This window comes from Rhinatrema bivittatum, chromosome 2 (assembly GCF_901001135.1).
Source record: "Rhinatrema bivittatum chromosome 2, aRhiBiv1.1, whole genome shotgun sequence".
NCBI classification, from domain to species: Eukaryota; Metazoa; Chordata; class Amphibia; order Gymnophiona; family Rhinatrematidae; genus Rhinatrema; species Rhinatrema bivittatum.
The window spans coordinates 719,218,651-719,240,594 of record NC_042616.1 but is presented as its reverse complement, the minus strand read 5'-3'; the positions used below and the strand labels follow the sequence as shown (position 1 = coordinate 719,240,594).

At 44.3% G+C, this 21,944-nt stretch overlaps 1 protein-coding gene across 2 annotated transcripts in view; it reads left to right on the top strand.

Annotated features, from left to right (window-relative positions):
- The first annotated feature begins 696 nt into the window (after positions 1-696).
- LOC115085589 (cytochrome c oxidase subunit 6C) overlaps positions 697-21,944 on the top strand; it is a 33,540-nt gene continuing 12,292 nt past the window's right edge. The window contains exons 1-3 of one of the 2 annotated variants that reach the window (XM_029591786.1): positions 697-851; positions 6,549-6,673; positions 13,726-13,864. In XM_029591786.1, coding sequence (XP_029447646.1) covers positions 6,560-6,673; positions 13,726-13,851 — 240 coding nt within the window. In that variant the 5' untranslated portion in view covers positions 697-851; positions 6,549-6,559 and the 3' untranslated portion in view covers positions 13,852-13,864. Of the gene's footprint in view, positions 852-944; positions 1,077-6,548; positions 6,674-13,725; positions 13,865-21,944 lie in introns of those variants that run through there. The other variant, XM_029591787.1, reaches the window with a different exon arrangement.

Genomic DNA, 21,944 nt, shown 5'->3' with positions numbered 1-21,944 from the left:
CAGTAGCTTGTGACACATTAGCAAAATGCAAGTGCTTCTGGCTTTAAAGCCATATGCCCCACTCACTCTACTCCCCTTCCAGAAAGAAGCCCAAAAAAACTGCACACTCCAAAAAATATAGCCCAAAATTCCACAGCCAAAAAAAGCAAAAGATTTCCCACATATGCTCACAAAATGTAGCCCATCTGGCAACACTGACTGGTGGGCTGATGTCAATGCAGGGGTATAAATACTGTGACGTCAGCTTTGCTCTTTCTCCATCTTCTGGTAGAGCTGCATAACCCACTAGTGTGGATTAACTTGTCTGAATGCTAAGAAAATCTCCAGCATATCTCTGAAACCTATTGGATGTTATGAATTATTTTCCTAACCTACCACTCTAAAATGAAGCCTAGACAAGTGTCCTTTATATAAAATGATGATTGCTGGACACACTAGGGCAAAATAAAGAAGCAAGTCTCTCCCGGTTTTTTTTGTTTCAAAGCATTAACATACTAGGTGTTTTTCATTGTGAAATCTTTGAAGCTGGAGCTGAAGAACCATCTTGCCCACTCCCTCTCCCTGCCATATAAAGGTCAGTTTCACCACATAAGGCTTTCCTAGGCCAACATTATGTTTGCCCTAATAAAAGATGGCCGTCCTTGGCATCACACCGCGTCACGGCTTTTCCGGTTCTTCTAAAGCGAAGCCCTTGCATCACGTGCTTCTTTTTCGCACACCGTTTCAGCACCTCCTGAAGTTTTATGGTGTCTGTTGCTCGCCGTCCGTCTAGGCGGAAGTGCGCTAGTGAGGCTGCGTCTCCTTGGCTGTGGAGTCTCATTGTAGAAGGACACGGGGCTGTGGAACTTAAGGTAAGCTAAATGGACAGACAGTGCCTGGTATTATAACTTTGCAGGGTTCAGAGACAGGGCGCCTTGCCCCCTCTCGTATTCCGGGAGTGGGAAGCACGGCGGGAGCCTGACCAGGAGTCATTAGAGATACTTCCTGGCCCGGAAACGACACCGTTAAGTGCACGTTGTTCCACGGCGAAGGAGGGAGGTGAGGTCGGCAGGTTACAGGCTGACGAGGAGTAAACGGTAGGTTGCATGGCGACCGCTTGTCATTGGGGTCATTGTCATACCCCCAGATAAAATACTGCAGTAGCCGTGCTAGTCTATGTGAATGCGCTGATATAAAGGTTAACAAAAAAAAAAAAGTATAAAGGGACACTCTTATATTGGACTAAATGCTTTGCTTCACTAGTTTTCAACAGTTGTGCTCCTTTAAGAACGTAAAAAATGCCATATTGGGTCAGACCAACAAACGTCCGTGAAGCTCAGCATCTTGTCTCTGACATTGCTCAATCCGGGTTACAAGTACCCCGCAGAATCCCAATAAGGAGCCAGTCTTTCTTGCTCCTACCCAGGGGTAAGTGGTGGCTTTATCAAAGCTACATGGCTTATGGCCTTTTCCTTTAGGAGCTTCACTAACATTTTCTGGCAGCAAATTCCACAGTTTGTGTGCTGAGTGAAAAAAATACTTTCTCTGATTTGTTTTAAAAGTACCACCCGTTAGCTTTATGGAGTGATTCCTAGTACTGTTTGAAAGGGTAAATAATCATTCCCTGTTTACCAGTTCTGCCCCATTCAAGATTTTGTAGACTTATCATATTTCCTCTTATCTGTCTCTTCTCCAGGCTGAAGAACTCTAACCAGATTTAGCCTTTACTCATAAGGAAATCATTCCATCCAACTTATTTTGGATGCCCTTCTCTGTCCCTTTTCTAATTCCGCTATATCTTTTTTTAAGATGGAGTGACCAGAACTGCATACAATACTCAAAGTATGACTGTGCCATGGATCAATTCAGAGGCCTTATGCTGCTGAGTGGTGGGAAAGGGAAAGTTAATAGGGGAAAGATGGTAATTTATTTGGAGTGAGAGGATGCAAAGAAAAGCATTTATTTTATTTTTAGATTTAGATTCCGCTTTTTGCACTTTTTTCAGCGCTTCAAAGTAGATTACATTCAGGTACTGTAGGTATTTCCCTATCCCCAGAGGGCTTACAATCTAAGTTTGCACCTGAGGTAATGGAGGGTAAAGTGACTTGCCCAAGGTCACAAGAAGTGATAGTGGGACTCGAATCCTGGTCTCCTGGTTCTCAGCCCTCTGCTCTAACCACTAGGCTACTCCTCGAAAAAGCTACACATTATCCACCTTAATAGTAAATAGAGGAAAATGCATCTTTTTCAATGGCTCCTAAAAATTTTGACTGGTGCCCAGGTTTTCTAAATATATTTCTATCCCTGTATTCCTTCCCAAATTATGCTCCATTCCTAAGGATTTCTATTTTCAGTTTCCTTAGTGTTTGGGCAGGTCATTCCCAATGAGTAGGTTATTTACCTCTGCCAGCAGATGGAGATGGAGCAAAAGCTGATGTCAGGGCTATATAGTCCCACTTCATCAGCCCACCAGTATTCTTCATCTCAACAGATTGTGGACATGCATTTCCCTTCGGGGAATTGCCTGTGAGTTAAAAAAAAAAAAAAAAAAAAAAAGTTGGAAAGAAGAGATATTGGAAAGACTAGATCTCTATGTAGCACAGCTTGCTTCCTGAGGTAATACCATGCGGTCCCTCCTTCAGTAGAATGTCTTCAGTCTGGTACCCTTTACTGGCGTGAACCTAAATAGCAAAAAGGAAGTAAGCAGGAGAAGGGTCTGTTTCCTCTGCTTTCGGCTGTCCCGCTTATGTCTCTGGGGAGTTCTGTGAAGTGAGGAAATAATGTAGGCACAGCAGATTGAGCAGCCGTTTGGCTAGGCCCCGCTCCTAGGCTTCTTCCATTTTGGTATGTGTTAGGCTGTGGGGTAGTTTTGTGCATTTTTTTGCTGCAGGCCATCGGCGCATGCCTGCTTGTCCATGTGTGTGTCTGTTCTCGCCATAATCAGCCGCTTCTGCAGCTCCTTATTGGACCCAGATAGAAAGGGTGAGCTATGCACTAATACAAGCAAAACACTTAAGTAGGGGAAATCACCTGGGCCAGACGGCCTTACTGCAAAAATCTATAAGCAATTTGGTCCCTACCTAGTCACACACCTTCAAAAAGTATACAATCACTTACGGATGGGGGGGGGAGGGCACCTTGGATCTAATGCCAATATGGCGGGCATAACAGTGTTGCTTAAACCAGGACGTGAGCCAACATCATATGGCTCTTAGGTATATTAAAGAACACAGGCAAACAATAACAATGTAACAACTCTTTTTACAGAATACAATTTCCACAGTTTTCCTAAACGTTATAGAATGTAATTTTCTCTCTCTCTCGACCCCCCCCCCCCCCCTTAGTCCCCAATCTGATAAGTGTCCAGATAGGAAGCAAGTCTTTGTGTGTGTGGAGGAGTACCGGTGTGATATCTTTCTAGATCCAGTAAGTGAGACCCGAATCATGTGTGGAGTGGGTCAGGAATCCAGAGTGTCTTCGAACATGCCTTGTCTCTCCTTAGGCAAGTGTTGAAGGAAAGGTCCCCAGAGTTTGGTGAAGGCTCCTTTTTTTCCGGGGAGATGACAGCAACCAAGTCAGATAGTCCAATTGCAGCAGTGTAAACATCTTGGAGTACCAAAAGTCCATAGATGGTGGCTGAGGTTGAATCCAATATGATATTATACATTTCTTCGCTAAACCCACCACTTTACAAATCAGTAGACCATGGAATTCCCTCCAATCAGTGTCCACCTCCCCTATCCCCAGGATTGCCTTGGCTGCAGTGAGGGGTGCCATCTCCCCCACCAGATCCACCATATATTGATGTACTTTTAACCAGAATGTTTGTATTTGGGGGCATGACCAAAGACCATGCATTAGAGACACTAGGGGTGCAGAGCATTTTAGGCACGCAGAACTTGGGGTTAAACGCATTTAGTAGGCTCATATCGGTGAGATCGTGACTCTGTGTAAAATACGTAAGTGCTGTTCCCGCAGCCATAGGCATCGCTTTATAGAACATTTGAATTGCTTCTAGGAGATCATCTTCTCCCACCAGGTGGCCGAGATCTCTGCTCCAAAGCTCTGACACCTCCCCGAGCAGTCTGTCGGGTTCTGTATCTTGCAATAATTTATAGAGGGAGGCTAAAGATGGTCTACGTGTTTTAAATAGGATCAGTATTCCTTGAAATGGGCCCACTCTTTCGCCCCCTCCCAGGTTATTAAAATACTTATGCATGAAACTCGCCATCTGCATATATCAGAGGAAGTCCTGTGCCCCCCAGCCAAACCATTCTTCGCATTGGGTGAAGGTGAAAGGTTTCAGAGTTTGTTGCAGGTGCTGGAATTCCCTATTTTTATCTATCGATGCCGAAAAGGCCTTCAACATGGTGCATTGGCCCTTCCTATTTGAGGCATTGAGGAAAATGGGTTTTGGACCTTATTTTTACGGATGGTTAACCAGGTTATACGATTTCCTCAGCAGGAGAAATTGGACCCAAGAGAATGGGAGCTGGTGAGCGAGACCTTTCAGCTTCTGATGAACCGCTGGGGCCTACCAGATTTAGATCTGTTGGCAACCTTCAACAGTGCGAAAGTTCCACGCTTTAGTCTCAGGCAGGTCCCAAAAGCGATGAGCATAGACACACTCATTAAGGAGTGGCCACATGGCACCCTGCTTGAATGCATTTCAGCCCTGGACATTGATAGGCAGGCTGGTCCAGAAGATTGCAAGTCAAACCAATGCCATCCTTTTAGTGGCTCTGTATTGAACTTGAAGGCTGTGGTACAGCAATCTTCAGAGACATCTGGTGGACAGTCCCCTCAGGCTACTGGGTTGGACAGATCTATTACATCAGGAGCCCATTCTACACAAGGATCCAAGTCTATTCTGTCTTACAGTTTGGCCATTGAAAGGGCTCGGTTGTTGAAGTGGGGTAATTCTCCTGCTGTAATTTCCACTCTTCTTCGGGCCCGGAAATTTTCTACTTCTCTAGCCTATGTTGGAGTTTGGAGGGTCTTTGAGGCCTGGTGTTCTGAAGACAGTTTTTCTGGTAGCAATCTGTTCAGCATGCCAGGTATCTGAGCTGCAGGCTCTTTCTTGCTGTGAGTCTTTGCTCCGTATGACTCCAGATGCGGTTCAACTTCAGACTGTGCCCTGCGTTTTGACAAAAGTGTTTTCGGAGTTTGATTTGAATCAGTCCAATTTCCTGTCCACCTTGGACAAAGATGAAGCTGAAAGACGTCAAGTGTTGTTTTCTGCAGTACTTTGAAATGACTAAAGCTGTTTGGAAGTCTGCTAGCCTGTTTGTGCTCCATGGTGGGGGTAAACAAGGAGCTTCAGCGACGCAGGCAATGAGAGACCGCTGGATTAAGGAGGTCATTACGGCAGCCTATGTAGCTGCTGAGACTTCCTTGCTGAAACAGATTAGACCACACTTCACAAGGGCTCAGGCGGTGTCGTAGGCGGAACTTTGTTGTCGCCTTCTGATATTTGCCAAGCAGCGACATGATTATCTTTGCAGACCTTCTCCAAGCATTACTGCTTGGATGTTAGGGCTAGGGAGGATACCGCGTTTGCGCAGGCTGTATTGATTGGACTGCTGGCAGCCTCCTTCCCTTTTCAAGATTAGCTTTGGCATATCTCACTCGTTGGGATTGACCTGCCAGAACACTGAGGAAAGAGAAATTACTTCTTACTTGATCATTTCCTTTCCTTTAGTAAGTGCAGGTCAATCCCAGAACTCTCCCTTGGCTGCTGATGTTTAAATTTGTGGTTAGCCTTCGGACGAGCTACGCAGAGTGTGATTTCTGCCCTTCGTGAAATACTGATAAGTGGCTTCTCTAGTTCTTAGTTTGCTAGATCTGTTCCTTCTTTTAGATGAGTTCAGAGTTCCTGTTTGTTGAGAAACTTAAATGGTCCACAGTTTGGCTTTTCCAGAGAATACTGGCGAGCTGATGTCTGGGCGGGACTCTATAGCCATGACATCAGCTTTTGCTCAGTCTCCATCTGCTGGCAGAGGTGCATAACTCACTCATTGAGATTGACCTGCTCTTTCTAGAGGAAAGGAAATTATCAGGTAAGTAGTAATTTCTCCTTTTATTTTATTTTTCTTGGTAATTTCAATGTTATAACAAAAAAAACTGTTAACACATGATATGCATCAGTGAAAGTCATTTTTCTAATATTTTTTTTTGTTATAACATTGAAATTCACAGGAAAAAATAACACCCCCCCCCCCCCAAAGTTAAAGATCCTTATCCTGAGCAGTTGTGTGGCATTGCAAGTGGCATTGCAAGGGTCAAAGGGAGTAACTGCCTATATAGGGCCGGCACCTCAAGAAAGTAAAACTTGAGCTGTCTTTAGTAGATTTTGGTTGACATTTCCAAGGGCTGATAAAGCATTTAATTTTAAGCAGTTAAAAGCAGAATGAGTACTCCCATCTTTCATTCTAATCTATGTATTTATTCTCTGTAACAAACAATAGTAAACATGGTTATACTCATGTCTGCTGAAGAAATGTTGAAAGAATTAGCAAAGAGAAGAACTTGCAGATATTATTAAAATGTTTTCTGTGTATCACAACTAGGAACCATCACTATGTCGACTTCCCTGCTAACCAAGCCACAGATGCGAGGCCTTCTGGCCAAACGGCTGCGATTTCATATGATTGGTGCCTTTCTTGTATCCATTGGAGTTGCCACTGCTTATAAGGTGAGGTCTCACTCTACTGCAAACTAAGATTTGCATTGTAGGCCCTCTTGTATTTGATTTAGTGTTTTCTACCCAGTATATTTGTGTAACGCTTTGAGTGCTGTCCTGTTATATATTATACTAACCATTCTTTGGAAGTAAAGATTTTCCCATCTCCCATTGAGCCACTTTCAGCAGTTTGGTTTTGGATATTGCCTATCTTATTTTCTTCTGCTTTTCTAAGCACTTCTTTCTTGTGTAGATTTTTATTGTTTTGACCTTCATTACATCTTCTTAGTCTTCCCTCACTTTTCCTTTTTTCCCTGCATTAACTGTAGCATCAGACTGCATTGCCATGCTTATTTGTGGATGATGGAGACCTATATGTGTGTATTTGTCCTCCCTGGTTGACTTTTTTTTTTTTCTTTCTGTTTTGATAATATTAATTCATTCTGGCTTAGTTTCTTGGACAAGGGAAACATTTTTGAATCTGTAAAGAAACCAGAGAGATAAGGGTGGGGGAAACACTTTTATAATTGTTTTCCTAGCATGTAGCCAGATGGCCTCAGGTCCAATGGGTTATGCTCCCCTGCCAGCAGATGGAGACTGAGTCAGGTTATAAAGCTGACATCACAATACATATCCCCCTGTAGTAACTTCAGCTCTCCAGTATTTTCTGTCGCCAGATGAGGATTGCTGTACTTTAGAATTTCTCCTTCCAAAAATTGGAGAAAATTGAGCCCCACTCTCCTGAGGTGATACCTAAAGTTTCCTCCCCCTTTTGAGAATTCCTAAGGTGATTTCCGAGATCCCTCAGCGGTGTGCCTTGGTGTGGATTTTGCTGTTTAGGCAGCTGAAAGGCAGTGGGTGCAGGAAGCTGAGCATGGTGGTGGCAGCAAATCCCTCTCTCCCTGCAGCCAGAGACCGTCTCTGTACTTAGCTGGTAAGTAAAAATAAATAAAATAAAAAAGGAAGAAGATTTAACTCCTGATTCAGAGACGAGTAGAGGGTAGGACTCCCCTTGGTCTCTGTGCTCAGTTCGTTGTGCTGATGTTTTTCCTGCTCCTGTTGTGATAAGTGGAATTGGGCTTTCTTGCGGATTGAACAGCCCCCAGTGGGCTAGGCCCCGCTGTGGGCTTGGTCGGCCCACAGGGTGGTAGGCCTCAGCGGCATCATCTTGTATGCATTTCTGCATGTGCTGTATTGCTCTCCATAGGACGTCAGTGCGCGCAGTGCATTGGCTCTGCGTGCTCATTGTGTGTGTGTGTAACGTCTGGTGCATGCTTAAATGCACAATACAAGAAGAGCTGTGCACATGGGCTGTACATGTGCCTCGCTGCACCCCGCCTTGATACTCGAAATCTGTGTGCATAAATTCTTAAGCACGAGCCGATTAAATGCAGAACTATTGCTGACAATGGCGCCGGCAACCAAGAAACCCAAGTGCCTTACTCTATGCATTGCTTGTCATATTTGGACATCACAGCCTGACCTGGACTCCAATTTAAGTCACCACCACAAGGAAGCCCAAGGAGAGTTAGCATCCTCCGACTTTGCTAAGCCAGGCTCCACCCATTCAGTTGATGGGTTGTTTATAGCCTTAACTGGCAGTATGCCATATCTAAGTACACCCTCATCCATAGGAGAGGGAAATTCAGCAGAACCCACCCCAGTACCTCCTGGACTAGGCATGGATCCGCATACCTTTTCTTGGGTGGAGTTTTTCCAGGCACTACAAGTCCTCGTTCAGGCGCAGTCTGCTGCCTCACTTGCCCCTGTCTGGATGGAACCTCAGCCAGTGACCCCTCCCTCTCCCATTCCTACCGGAAGACCCCAAGACATGCCTCGCCTTACCAAGGGTATCCCTGGTAGGGACCCAGATGGCATGGCGAAGAGGAGGATCCATATTCCTTGGAAGATGGGGAAATCCTCCCCGGGGTTGGAACCATATTGGACCATGTTACGATTCTTTCACAGAGACTAATTGTGTCAGCCCTGCTTTCCCAGACCCTGAAGATGCTGGGGGTTCCTGGGGTGGATTCTATGACTGAGCCAAAGAAAAATCCCATTCTGACCCTGCAGAAAGCTTCTTGCTATTTTCCAGCGATGGACACCATCCAGGAGTTGATTGATTGGGATTTGCATGCCCCAGAAGCAAGTTTTAAAGGTGGCCCAGAGTTGGAAGCGCTGTACCCTCTGGACCCAGCACTAAGAGAACATTTGCATTTCCCTAAAGTGGATGCACTGGTCTTTGCAGTCTTTAAATGAACAACTATCGCCGTGGAGGGGGGAGTGGCCTTAAAGGATGCACATGATTGGTGGATTGAGCCTATCCTTAAACAGCCTTTGAAGCAGTAGCAATGACCTTACAGATTACTTCCTGTTGCGCTCTGGTGACTCGTTCGTGTCTACTTCTTTCTCGGGAGGTGGATGACTCGGGTGAATTCAACAGCAGTTATGGAATCAGCTGTTGCCTATTTAGCAGACGTGGGCTCTGATTTGGTCCATACGTCAGCCAAAGGAGTGGTGGCCAGGCGACAGCTATGGCTGCAGAATTGGTCAGCTGACGCAACCTCCAAAGCTAATCTTACAAAGATGCCCTTTAAAGAATCATTCCTATTTGGGAGCGAGTTGGAAAAGCTGCCAGTAAATGGAGCGAATCTCCAGTCCCCCAGTTACCAGAAGATAAGCAGTTATAGCGCCCCACTCCTGAGTCGTTCCAAGCGTTCCCTGCATCTTTGCCCCTACAGAAATTCGATGTTTCAGATGTCTTGACCCCTTGGGAGGTCTCTGTCCTTTTGTACCCAGCAATCCAAGAGAGGGGCAGGTTTGGGTTCAGGATAGTCCAGAACCCTCCAATGAAATTTTACTGACCCACCTTCAAGATGATGAGAGAGGGGGCCATCTGTCTCTCTTACCAACAGTGGGTCGATTACTTCAGACAAATGGGTGCTGAAGTCATACAAGAAGGATATGCGCTGGAATTCCACAGCACTCCTCAAGACGTATTCATGATGTCTTTGCCACTCCCAGCACAAGAAGCAGGCAGTGTAGATTACACTTCAAAGGCTCCTCAAAATGAGGTCTGTCAACCCAGTACCTGTGCCCCAGGAAAATATGGAGTGTTGTTCCATTAATTTTTTTCGTTCCCAAGAAGGAAGGCTTCTTTCGCCCCATCCTGGACTTTGAGTGTCAACTGTCACCTGCGAGTGACTCATTTTCACGTGGAGACCTTATGCTCCGTGGTAATGGCCATACAATCGGGAGAGTCCCTAACCTCCCTGGACCAATTGAGGTCAGTCTACATATGCCAATTCGACAAGAACACAGTTTCCAAGCTTTGTGGTAGTGGGTTGCCATTATTGGTTTCGGGCACTGCTCTTTGGCTTAGCCACCACCCCCAGAACATTTTCCAAGATTATGGTGGGTGTGGTGGCAGCGTTGAGGAAAGATGGGATTCTGGTGCACCCATACTTGGATGATTGGCTGATCCGGGCAAAGTCCATGGAAGAGAGCCTCCTGGTGACCAACAGGGTAATCTCCTTGCTACAGGAACTCTGTTGGGTAGTAAACCTGGCCAAGAGCAGCCTCAAGACTTCCCAGTCTTTGTTCTATTTGAGAGTCTGGTTCGACATCAGGCAAGGCAAGGTCTTTCTTCCGGCCACACGGATACAGAAGTTGAGATACCAGGTGTGTCAGTTGGTGAACAAGGTATGCCCGACTGTGTGAAGCTATCTCCAAGTTCTCGGTTTGGCAGCAACCCTGGAAGTAGTGTTCGAATCCACAGTCCCAAGACTATTCGGTTCGTCTCCACTTACTGATGGAAGTCTGTTCTCGCCTCCAGTAGTGGTTGCAGGAAGCTCATCTGAGCAGGGATGTGTCCCTGTCCCCTCCAAACTGCCTGGTCCTCATGGCAGTTACGAGTCTCCAGGGCTGGGGAGTTCAAGTTCAGGAACTGATGACCCAGGGACTTTGGACGGAAGAAGAGGCCCTCTGGTACATCAACCGCCTGGAAGCCTGAACAGTCAGATTGGCATGTTTACAGTTCAGCCACAGACTCCAGGGCCAAGCGGTCTGCTTGATATCGGACAATGCAATGACGGTAGCCTATATCAGCTGCCAGGGAGGAACCAAGAGCCAGCAAGTGTGACAGGAGATAGACCTCTTTATGGAATGAATAGAAGTATATCTACAGATGATCTTGGCCTCCCACAACGTCATAGCAGACTTTCTAAGCATGGAGAGTCTGGACCCAGGATAGTGGATGTTGTTGACCAAAGTGTTTCAACAGATAGTGTATCGCTGGGGCCCCTCATCAGTCGACCTGCTGGCCACGTCTCACAGTGTGAAGGTTTCTTGATTCTTCAGTTGCAGAAGAGATCCATGGTCCCTGGGAATTGACACTCTCATTCAGATCTGGCCAGAAAATGAATTGCTATATGCCTTCCCTCCATGGCCCCTGCTGTGCAGGGTCATTCGCAGAATCGAGCACCAGAGGAGACTAGTTTTACTAGTGGCCCCAGATTGGCCCAGGCGTCCATGGTATCAATTCTGTCTTACGATCTGGTCCTTGAGAGGGCTCGCCTGATGAAGTGGGGATATTTGGCGGCAGTAGTTGTCACCTTACTTCATGCTCGGAGGTTCTCCGTGGCCCTAGCGTATGTGCGTGTCAGAGAGTATTTGAGACCTGTTGCGAGGAACGCAGTGTCCTTCTCCAAGAAGTCAAAATCCCTCTTATTCTGGAATTTTTGCAGGATGACTGGAGTAAAGGTTTGGTCCTTAACTCCTTGAAGGTACAGGTAGTAGCGCTCTCCTGTTTCAGGGGTAAGGTGAAGGGGCCTCCCTGTCGGTTTATCCTGACGTGGCCCGCTTTCTGAAGGGAGTGAAGCACCTTCGACCTCCCATATGGTTACCGGTTTCTTTATGGAATCTCAATTTAATACTGGAATTCTTGGCAGGTCATTCATTTCGGCCACTGCAAAGTCTTTTCTTGCTTCTATTGACGTTGAATACGTGTTCCTGGTGAGTGTATGCTCATCACATCTCTGAATTGCAGGTGTTGTCATGCTGGGAGTCATTCCTCCGGATGACACCAGGGGCACTACAGCTATGTACCACTCCATCCTTCTTGCCCAAAGTAGTCTCTGAGTTTCATTTGAATCAGTCCATTTCTTGCCATTCCTAGATAATATTCCTCCTTGTCTTTGAATTTATCTCCTCCGTTATTTGAACATCACGTGACTTTTAGAGCAGTATCTGGAAGTCTCAGAACCAATCCGAAAAACGGTCCACCTGTTTGTCTTTCACTGTGGATGGAAGCAGGGTGAACCAGCTTTGTGGGCTACCATAGCTCACAGGATTAAGGAGGTGATCACGGAAGCCTGTGTAGAGACTGGAAAGCCATTAACTTCTCATATGAGAGCTCATTCCACTAGGGCTCAGGCGGTCTCATGGGCAGAAGTTTTACTGCTGTTTCCAGTTGATATCTGCCGAGCGGCAACGTGGTCCTCCTTGCATACCCTCTCCAGGCTTTATCGCCTGAACGTACAGGCCCAAGAGGATGCAGCCTTTGAATGGATGAGGATGACCGGACTGTGGGCAGCCTCCTGCCCCATTCGGGAGTAGCTTTTGTACATCCCATTGGTCCTGAGTCCATTAAGCTACATGCTAGGAAATGGAGAAATTACTTACCTGATAATTTTGTTTTCCTTAATGTAGACAGATGGACTCAGTATCCCACTCTTGGCTGCCCAAGAACTGCACCATGGGCCTCGAATCCAAGTGATCACGGGTAAGTGTTCATCCAGTCCCTAGGTTAGGGTGCCTATATTCTTACTGGAGTTCACGGTTTATGGTTGAGTAAGGTTACGTTTATCCATTTTTAATCATTTTTATCATTTTTAATCGTCTTTTCACTAGTATGTCCACAGTGGCTTTTGAAGAGAATACTTGAGAGCTGAGGTCACTGCAGGGGTATATGTACTGTGACGTCAGCTTTGCAACCTGTCTCATCTCCATCTGCTGGCAGGGGAGCTTAACCCATTGGTCCTGAGTCCATCTGTCTACACTAAGGAAAACAAAATTAAGTAATTTCTCCATTCTACTAAGTGTCTGTGGGTGTAGAATTGAATGTTTTCCTACAATACTTTCTCCTTTTCTTTGTAGAGATTTCACATTCACTATATAAACTTGTCGTCTTTGGTTTTTCTACTATCTTTCTGCTACTACAACATGGGGCAGTCCCTTTTTGCAGGGCTGTGCTGAAAAGTAAATACCATTATGGAGAGTGGGGAGGGAAGAGGAACAGGGCTCAGGCCAGTGGAGAAGGGAGAGACCAGATGAAGGGAAAGAGAAGGCTGTATAGGAGAAATTGGAAGATGCTGGAGGGAGAAAGGGAAAGGGTAGATGCTAGATAGAAAGGGAATAAATAAAATGAGGAAAAAATAGAACAAATGAGCAAAAGAAGCCTGTCTGAGAGGGAGGGGAGGAATGCCTGCATATTAAGAGGAATTGCCAGCACTAGTAAAGCCTAAGCTGTCAAATCCTTGAGGGTTGGTTTTATAGTTACATAATAGATGATTGCAAATAAGGACCATTGGGTCTTCCCAGGCTGCCTGATTTTCTTAAGAATATATTGGAGACATAATGTAGTTCCATGCGGTTGACTTTGCTACTGCCTCTTGAAAGCATGTTGGCTTTTACATTCTCCCTTTTTGTTCGGGAGTGTTCCATGTGATTATAGTAGGGTTCTATTACTAGTAAAATACACAAGTTCCCTTACCCCCCCCCCCCCCGACTTATTTCTTCTTTCTCCTATGACCCCACCTGGATCTGCTGTTTACGCCGGTGGTGGTGGATGCCTGCATTTACTCATATTTCTTCTGAGTCTTCTTTCCTCTAACTTCATGTAATGATTTTTAACCTTAAATTTCTTTTTGTTGTGGCAAATTCCCCATTTGGCATTAGGCTTTAACAAATATTCCATTGTTTCTATCACAGCCCCCTTTTTGCTTGTAAAAACTAGCAGTCTTTTAATTGCAGTTGTAAAGCCTTGCACAATCTTCTGTTTTCAGTTTGCAGTTGCAGAGCCCAGAAAAAAAGCATATGCAGATTTCTATAAAAATTATAATGCTGCGAAGGAGTTTGAAGCCATGAGAGAAGCTGGGATTTTTCAAAGTGTGCAGCCTAAAGGCAAATAGATGACATTAAAAGGTACTGTAGCAAAATGTGCTGTGTAAGCATGAGAGAACTGTTATTTGAAAGGTTTCAACATTTGTTTTGGACTTCAGTTTTGTAATTGTTTCTCATGCTGGAGGAAGGAGGGGGGAATATTTCTAGTTCATACTACTCAGTAAGGGCAGTATTTGCTACTCTTCACCATAAACTCACACATTCTTTTTGAATGTGAGTATACTCTTCCTGTTCTTCAGAGAGAGAGAGAATTAACGCATTTGAGAATGCGTGGATGGTGAATTTGCAGCAGAAATGGTGCTCATGAGAAATAGCTGACATGAGGAGTCAGTGATGTAGCCACAGGTGGGCCATGGCCCACTCACTTTGGGCTCAGGCCCACCCAATCAATACTGCTCAGTGGCCTGAGAAGAGTAGACCCTGTTGCTGAGCAGATAAGGGGCCCAGCCAGCAGCCTGAGAAGAGGAGGCCTTGCAGCAAGAAGGAACGGAAGAGAGGGGTAGGCCTTGATAGTGTGTGTTTGTGTATATGAGTGAGCATGTAGGAGTGTACAGCTTGTGCATGAGACATTTAGGAGTCGGAGCCTGCACGTGAGAATCTGTGTGAGAGCATCTCTTTGCTGGTGGTTCAAAGGAATCAGTAATGTTTGTGCTTGGGAATTTTTTTTTTTTATTGGGGAGAAGTAAACTATTGGGGTATATTATTTAGTGTGTTTGTGTTTGTGCTTTTAATAGTAAGGCAGCTAATATACAGAAGTTAGTGTGTTTGTATATTTAAAAAAAAAAAAAAAAGGTAACCAGCAGCTAGAAGTAAGCTAGGAGCAGTGTATACCTAAGTAAAAAGGTTGAAAAGTTCAGTTACTCACCTTGGAAAGGTAGTGTGATTTGGTTTGATTAGGTACCAACATTTGTTAATCATGACAGCAGTGAGTCACTCAGGACAACTAACTGTAGTGTAAATCTCCAAAGGGTTTGTTGGTGCTTCTAAGGTAAATTAGTGCAAAATATATATTGCAAGGGAAGAGCTCGGTAACCCACAATCCAATGGGAGCACTGAGAGAAGATCACCTTGCTGGTGGTTGAAAAGAATCAGTGTTTTTGTTTGGGAACTTTTTTTTATTGGGGAGAAGTAAACTATTGGGAATATTATTTAGTGTTTGTGCTTTTAATAGTCAGTACGGCAGCTAATAAACAGAAATTATTATGTTTGTATTTCCCACCCCTAGCTAATCCTTTAATTTATAGGCAGGTGCCACTTTCACACTAAAAAAAAATAAAAGCCTTTTAACTTCACTTCATGAATTCCCCACACCTTATTGAGAGTTTGATCATTCCCCTGTAGGCTACTATCAGACATATAAGGCTGGATTTTCAAAGCCCTACGCGCACCGGGCCTATTTTATAAAGCCCCAGGACGCGTCTAAGTCCTGGGGCTTCGAAAAGGGCAGGGCGGGGTCAGCGGCAATTTGCTGCTGTGCCAGGGGATCGCATGCCAGCAGGCGCGCAGAAGGTAAAACAAGTCGGGGTTTAGGATAGGGTTAGGGGAAGGGTTGGGAAGGTGAGATTAGGAAGTTCCCTCCCAGGCCGCTCCAAAATCGGAGCGGCCTGGGAGGGAACCGGTGAAGGCTGCGGGCGTTGGCGCATGCAGGGTGCACAATTGTGCACCTCCTTGTGTGTGCTGACCCCTGATTTTATAACATGCGCGCACCTGCACACTCATGTTATGCGCTCATGTATGCCCGTGCGCTTCTTTTAAAATCTACCCCATAGTGAATTCACTAATACATTTAAAGGACGCTAATTTAGACACATTCCTACTCCCATAGCAACCAAAAACGTAACTGGGAACTGAACAAATTTGAGATCAAGGTAGCAGTCCAGCAGCAAGAGGGGTGCCTCCCAGTCTTTTGCATCAAGTGTCCCATGTATGATTTTTTTACTCGCCGGGTTAGAAGTTGTACGTGTGCATCCGATGCAAAGAGCTCCTGTCTCTCTCAGAGAACGAGTCTGATCTCTGGAGGCTAGAGTGGCAGACCTGGAGGAGCTGAGGCAGACAGAGGTATATAGATAAGACCTTCAGGGACAACTTCAGACTGGCAGCCCTGGTACTACCTTGGAAGGAGAAGGTCTCGTGATCAGAGAGCATCGACCTGGTGCAGCAGGAAAGGATCTTGTAGCAAGGACCTGCTCTCCAGGTGGTGCATTATTCTTTCACACCAAGGATGTCTCCAAGAGCTACTGCCCAGGAGGGAAGGGTTAGGTCGGCCGTCATAGTTGGTGATTAGATTATTAGGAATGTAGACAGCTGGGTGGCTGGTGGGCATGAGGATCGCCTGGTAACATGCCTATCTGGTGCAAAGGCGGCAGACCTCATGCGTCACCTAGATAGGATTTTAGACAGTGCAGGGAGGAGCCAGCTGTTGTGGTTCATGTGAGCACCAACGACATAGGAAAATGTGGGAGAGGTTCTGGAAGCCAAATTTAGGTTCTTAGGTAGAAAACTTAAATCCAGAACCTCCAGGGTAGCATTCTCTGAAATGCTCCCTGTTCCACACGCAGGTCCCTAGAGGCAGGCAGAGCTCCGGCGTCTCAATGTGTGGATGAGACAATGGTGCAAGGAAGAGGGATTCAGTTTTGTAAGGAACTGGGGAACCTTTTGGGGAAGGGGGAGTCTTTTCCGAAGGGATGGACTCCTCCTTAACCAGGGTGGAACCAGACTGCTGACGCTAACCTTTAAAAAGACCTCCTACCACGAGGTGAATCCTGGTACAGCTCCTGCCATGCCGGCAAGATGGAGGCCTCCGGTCGCAGAGGGGAAACCCGGATGCAGCTCCTGCAGCGGAGCAGAGGCAGGAACGTGGCACTAGCCGCACAGGTAAGAAACTGCCCGTGGCCTTGGCCAAGGACAGGATTGCAACATCTTCAAAGGATATTAATGCATTAGAATTAGGGCATCCCAACAGTGAGGTTCTAATAAATAAGAAAAGTAGTCCAAGTGCCTGTAACTAAAAACTCACCTGAGCTAAAAAATACTAATTTATCCCTATCAATTAAAAAGAAGAATGAAAATACAAACAAAAAACAAACTTTGAAATGTTTGTATGCTAATGCCAGAAGTCTAAGAAGTAAGATGGGAGAATTAGAATGTATAGCAGTGAATGATGACAGACTTAATTGGCATCTCAGAGACATGGTGGAAGGAGGATAACCAATGGGACAGTGCTATACCGGGGTACAAATTATATCGCAATGACAGAGGGTCACCCGGGAGGTGGTGTGGCGCTTTATGTCCGGGATGGCATAGAGTCCAACAGGATAAACATCCTGCATGAGACTAAATGCACAATCAAACCTTTATGGGTAGAAATCCCTTGTGTGTTGGGGAAGACTATAGTGATAGGAGTATACTACTGTCCACCTGGTCAAGATGGTGAGACTGACGGTGAAATGCTAAGAGAAATTAGGGAAGCTAACCAAATTGGTAGTGCAGTAATAATGGGAGATACATTTACCCAGTCAATATTGGGGTAATTGATATCATTGGGATATGCTAGCGAGATAAAGTTCCTGGATGGAATAAATGATAGTTTTATGGAGCAATTGGTTCAGGAACTGACAAGAGGAAGCAGGTTTAGATCTAATTCTCAATGGAGCACAGGATTTGGTGAGAGAGGTAACAGTGGAGGGGCCGCTTGGCAATAGTGATCATAATATGATCAAATTTGAATTAATGACTGGAAGGGGGACAGTAAGCACATCTATGGCTCTAGTGCTAAACTTTCAAAAGGGAAATTGAGAAAATGAGAAAAATATTTAGTAAAAACTGAAAGGAGCAGCTACAAAGGTAAAAAGTGTGCAAGAGGCATGGACATTGTTTAAAAAAAAAACAAAAAAAAAAAACCATGTTAGCACAGTCCAGATGAATTCCACACATTAAGGAAGGCAAAACGATTACTGGCATGGTTAAAAGGTGAGGTGAAGGAGGCTATTTTAGCCAAAAGATCTTCTTTAAAAAATTGTAAGTAGGATCCAACAGAAGAAAAAATAGGATAAAGCATAAGCATTGGCAAGTTAAATGTAAGACATTGGTAAGACAGGCTAAGAGAGAATTTGAAAAGAAGTTGGCTGTAGAGGCAAAAACTCACAGTAAAAACTTTTTAAAATATATCCAAAGCAGAAAGCCTGTGAGGGACTCAGTTGGACCATTAGATGATCAAGTGGTTAAAGGGGCACTTAGAGAAGATAAGGGCATTGCAGAAAGATTAAACAAGGATGTTGGGGGGAAATACCCATTCCAAAGAAGTTTTTCATGGGTAATGATTCAGATGGACTGAACCAAATCATGGTGAACCTAGAAGATGTGGTAGGCCTGATTGACAAACTGAAGAATAGTAAATCACCTGGACCGGATGGTCAGGGTTCTGAAGGAACTCAAATGAAATTTCAGATCTATTAGTAAAAATTTGTAACCTATCATTAAAATCATCCACTGTACCTGAAGACTAGAGCAGAGCTTTCCAAACATTTCCTGTTTGTGACACTTTTTAGACAAACATAATTTCGTGACACAGTAATTCAGTCTACTAGCAAACCAGAGGTTAAAGGTTAAATGAACAAAATGTATTTCGACAATTTATGTATGTTTCCTTAAATATATAGATGATAAAATGTTTCACGACACAACCTATCTTGTGAAAACCTTTCATTTATATTAAAAATATATAATATTCCAAGATTAATGTTATTGTTATAATTTGAGTAACAATAATAAAACAGTTATTTTGTTATTCAATTTACCTCTTTAATGAGATATGAGCTTGATGGGATGAACACAGCTTTTGAATATTTGGTGTTAAAAGACTCCAAAGGGTCTTCTGCGTAATTTTAAAAAGCTGGAAAGTTTCACACTATAAAATTATTTGATAGCCTCATTCAACTAATTCTATGTGGTTATGAGAGTGAAGTCTGGAATTTATAGAAAGGGACAGAATGTCAATATAAATCCTGCACCTCCAGATCTGTAACTCTGCATCCACTGAAATTCACCCAAACAATGGAGCTTGGATGTTTCCCTTACAGCTCATCATACTAAAAGATATTTTCAAATTCTGGTGCCACCTCACAGTAACAGCAGCACAAACATCTTCCACTGCCAGGCACATTGAGAACTAACACAAAACCCCGCAAAAAAGACACTCAAAATCTATACTGCAATCTCATTGTAACATAACAGTAATAACACCAAGGACTCAAACAACAATAACCCTACCTGTGAAAAAGCAAGGGTAAATATTACACTGGGTCCTAGAATACCAATACACCACCCTTTGAGGAAACAAAATAAACCCGATTGCTATAGATCCCTATGCTAGCAGAATCTCTCATCATGGTCACACACACAGAGCAGAGACAGACCCTCACCAAATACAGAATACAAAATAAAGGAGCACAAATTAGACAAAAACTGAAATGGAAACCCCAAGAAGCCAGACTCTGTGTATTAACAATGGGAAAAACAGAACCACCATTCCTCATAAAACAAATAAAATCAAGAAACATAAAGCATCAGTTATAATAGTAAAACCATACTAATAAAAGAATATTTTAAAACTACTAATAAATAGAATTTCTATTAATTAAAATCATATACATTTTTTACAATTTCCCAAACACCAATAAAATATTTCAAAACAGCACATATATCAAATAACACCCAATAATTAAAACTAATAAGGATTTTAAAAAGCCCCTGCTGTCCATACATGGGAGCTCTTGAGTTCCAGTCAACCTGATATTGTCAAGGATTAGGAGGTTATCCTCTCTCTCACACATATTCATATGTCCATTCTCTCTCACACATACACTGTCACATACATACACATTCATACTCTTATACCCACCATAACATCTCGCTCTCACAGACACTGACACACTCTCAGGCTCTAAGACACTCTCTCCCCCTCCCACCCCCCCCCCCCCCCTACACACACACACAAACTCTTACTCCCCTGGATTTTCTCATATACACTCATGCTCTCACTCTCTCTGGCTCCCTCACATACACACAAACACACACCCCCAGGCAAGTTCCCAATCATTCTCACACAAACACACACACCCAGGCAAGCTCCCAGTCATTCTCACACACTGAAACTGACCCCCAGGCAAGGTCCCAGTCATTTTCACACCACTCCCTCACCATCCCCCAGGTATGGACACATTCATTCTCACACATACAAATCCCAGGAAGACTCCCATTCATACACATGCACACGCTTTTGCCAGCAACCTCGGAGCCTCTCTCATTCCTCTGCTGCCACTGTCACTGATGCTGCATGGCTATTGGGGAGGCGCTGATTGCTGCTATCCCCTCCGCACTGCTCGAATCTTGATACTCATCCATATTTCTTGATGCAGTTTTGCCAAGAAGTGCAAACACTTCCCCATCAACAAATGATAGAGCCAGTCTCTGCATCCCAGCATGGATGGAGTTTCTACTTCCCATATTTCCTAATCACCAAGAAATCAGGCAGATTGAGACCCATTCTGGATCTGGGGCCCTTGAGCAAACAGCTACTTTATGGGGAATTCAGAATGAATCTCCTCAGTGTTTCTCCCTTACATCCAAAATCAGGAGGATATGTGCTCTCGAGCTGAAGGATGTTTATGCTCATATACCCATCCATTCTTCCCATTGGTGCTCCCTTTGCTTCAAGGTGTATTCTTCCCACTATCAGTACAAGCTTACTACTGTTTGTCTTATTGTTAGCTGTAAGAGTCTTCACAAAATGCCTTATAGTAGTAGCTGCATACCTCTGTCGCCAGGGGATTGAAGTTCTTTCCCGTACCTAGATGACTAGGTAATCACAATGACCTCTCGAATAATTATTGCTTTCTCTACACAAGATGGCCTATCTTCTACAAAATTTAGACTCTTGGTCAATTTTGAGAAGTCAAATCTAGTACCAGCTCAAGAGAATTAAATCCATTTTAGCATGGATAGACATTACAGGAATGAGCATTTCTGATGATGGATTGCTCATACACCCTGAGATCGCTCATATACAAACTACTGACCTCTCACTGTTTGATAACCAGAGCAATTCTCATTGTTAAGACACCTGGCAGTGGCCATCACGCATAGTCCCCTTGTCCCACCATTATATCCATTATCTTCACTGAGGTCTGTGCTTTCAGTGGGATCAATTGACCCAACCATTATCCACCACAATTCATGTTTCCAAGGCGAGAACTATTCTAGTAGTAAAATCTGATTCAGGATGGGATGCCGCTTTGTACTATTTCTTAAGTCTTGCTAGTGATTGATACCTCGAAAGGGGGAGGATGTTCACACGAGATCATTTCGGTCCCAGGGCACATGGTCTCACAAGCAGAGCCATTATCTGTTCAAATTAAGGGTGATCATATACACTGTATCAAAAGTTTATGCATCATCTTTGAGGAAAGAGCATCTTAATTCAAACAGCCTTATCAGGTTGCTATGTTTTTACATCAGCAAATAGAGAGACACAGAATCATGGCACCTCTACTAGAAAGTGTTGAAAGATTGGGGAGTGCGCAACCAGAGATTGGCCTGTCCTACAAGCCACCTATCTTCCAGGAGTCCCCACCATGTTGATGAATCACCTCAGCAGAGTATTCAGACTGCATGAGTGGTCCTTGCAACAATCGACAACTTACATACTATTAGGATATTGGTTGTCAATTGAACTGTTTGAATCAGTATAGAAAATTAGATCAATTTTTCCTCCATTCTATCTAGCAATCTGACTGGCTCAGGGCACTTTCCTCCTTGATTAGGGGATAAGCCTCCTGGATGCTTTTCTACCACTACATCTGATTGCCAAGGTAGTGTGAAAGCTGCTGCAAGACCGTGCTCACTTCTTATAGCGCCATCGTGGGCTGGACAGACAGTTTGTATATCTCATACAACTTTCCAGCAGTGCCCCCATATATGTATCTGAGGACAGATCCTATATTGTTAACTCAGGACAAACATAGAAACACAGAAATGATGGCAGAAAAGGTCCATCCAGTTTGCCCTGCAAACTTCCCATGGTTGTATCTGCCATGCCGTTCAG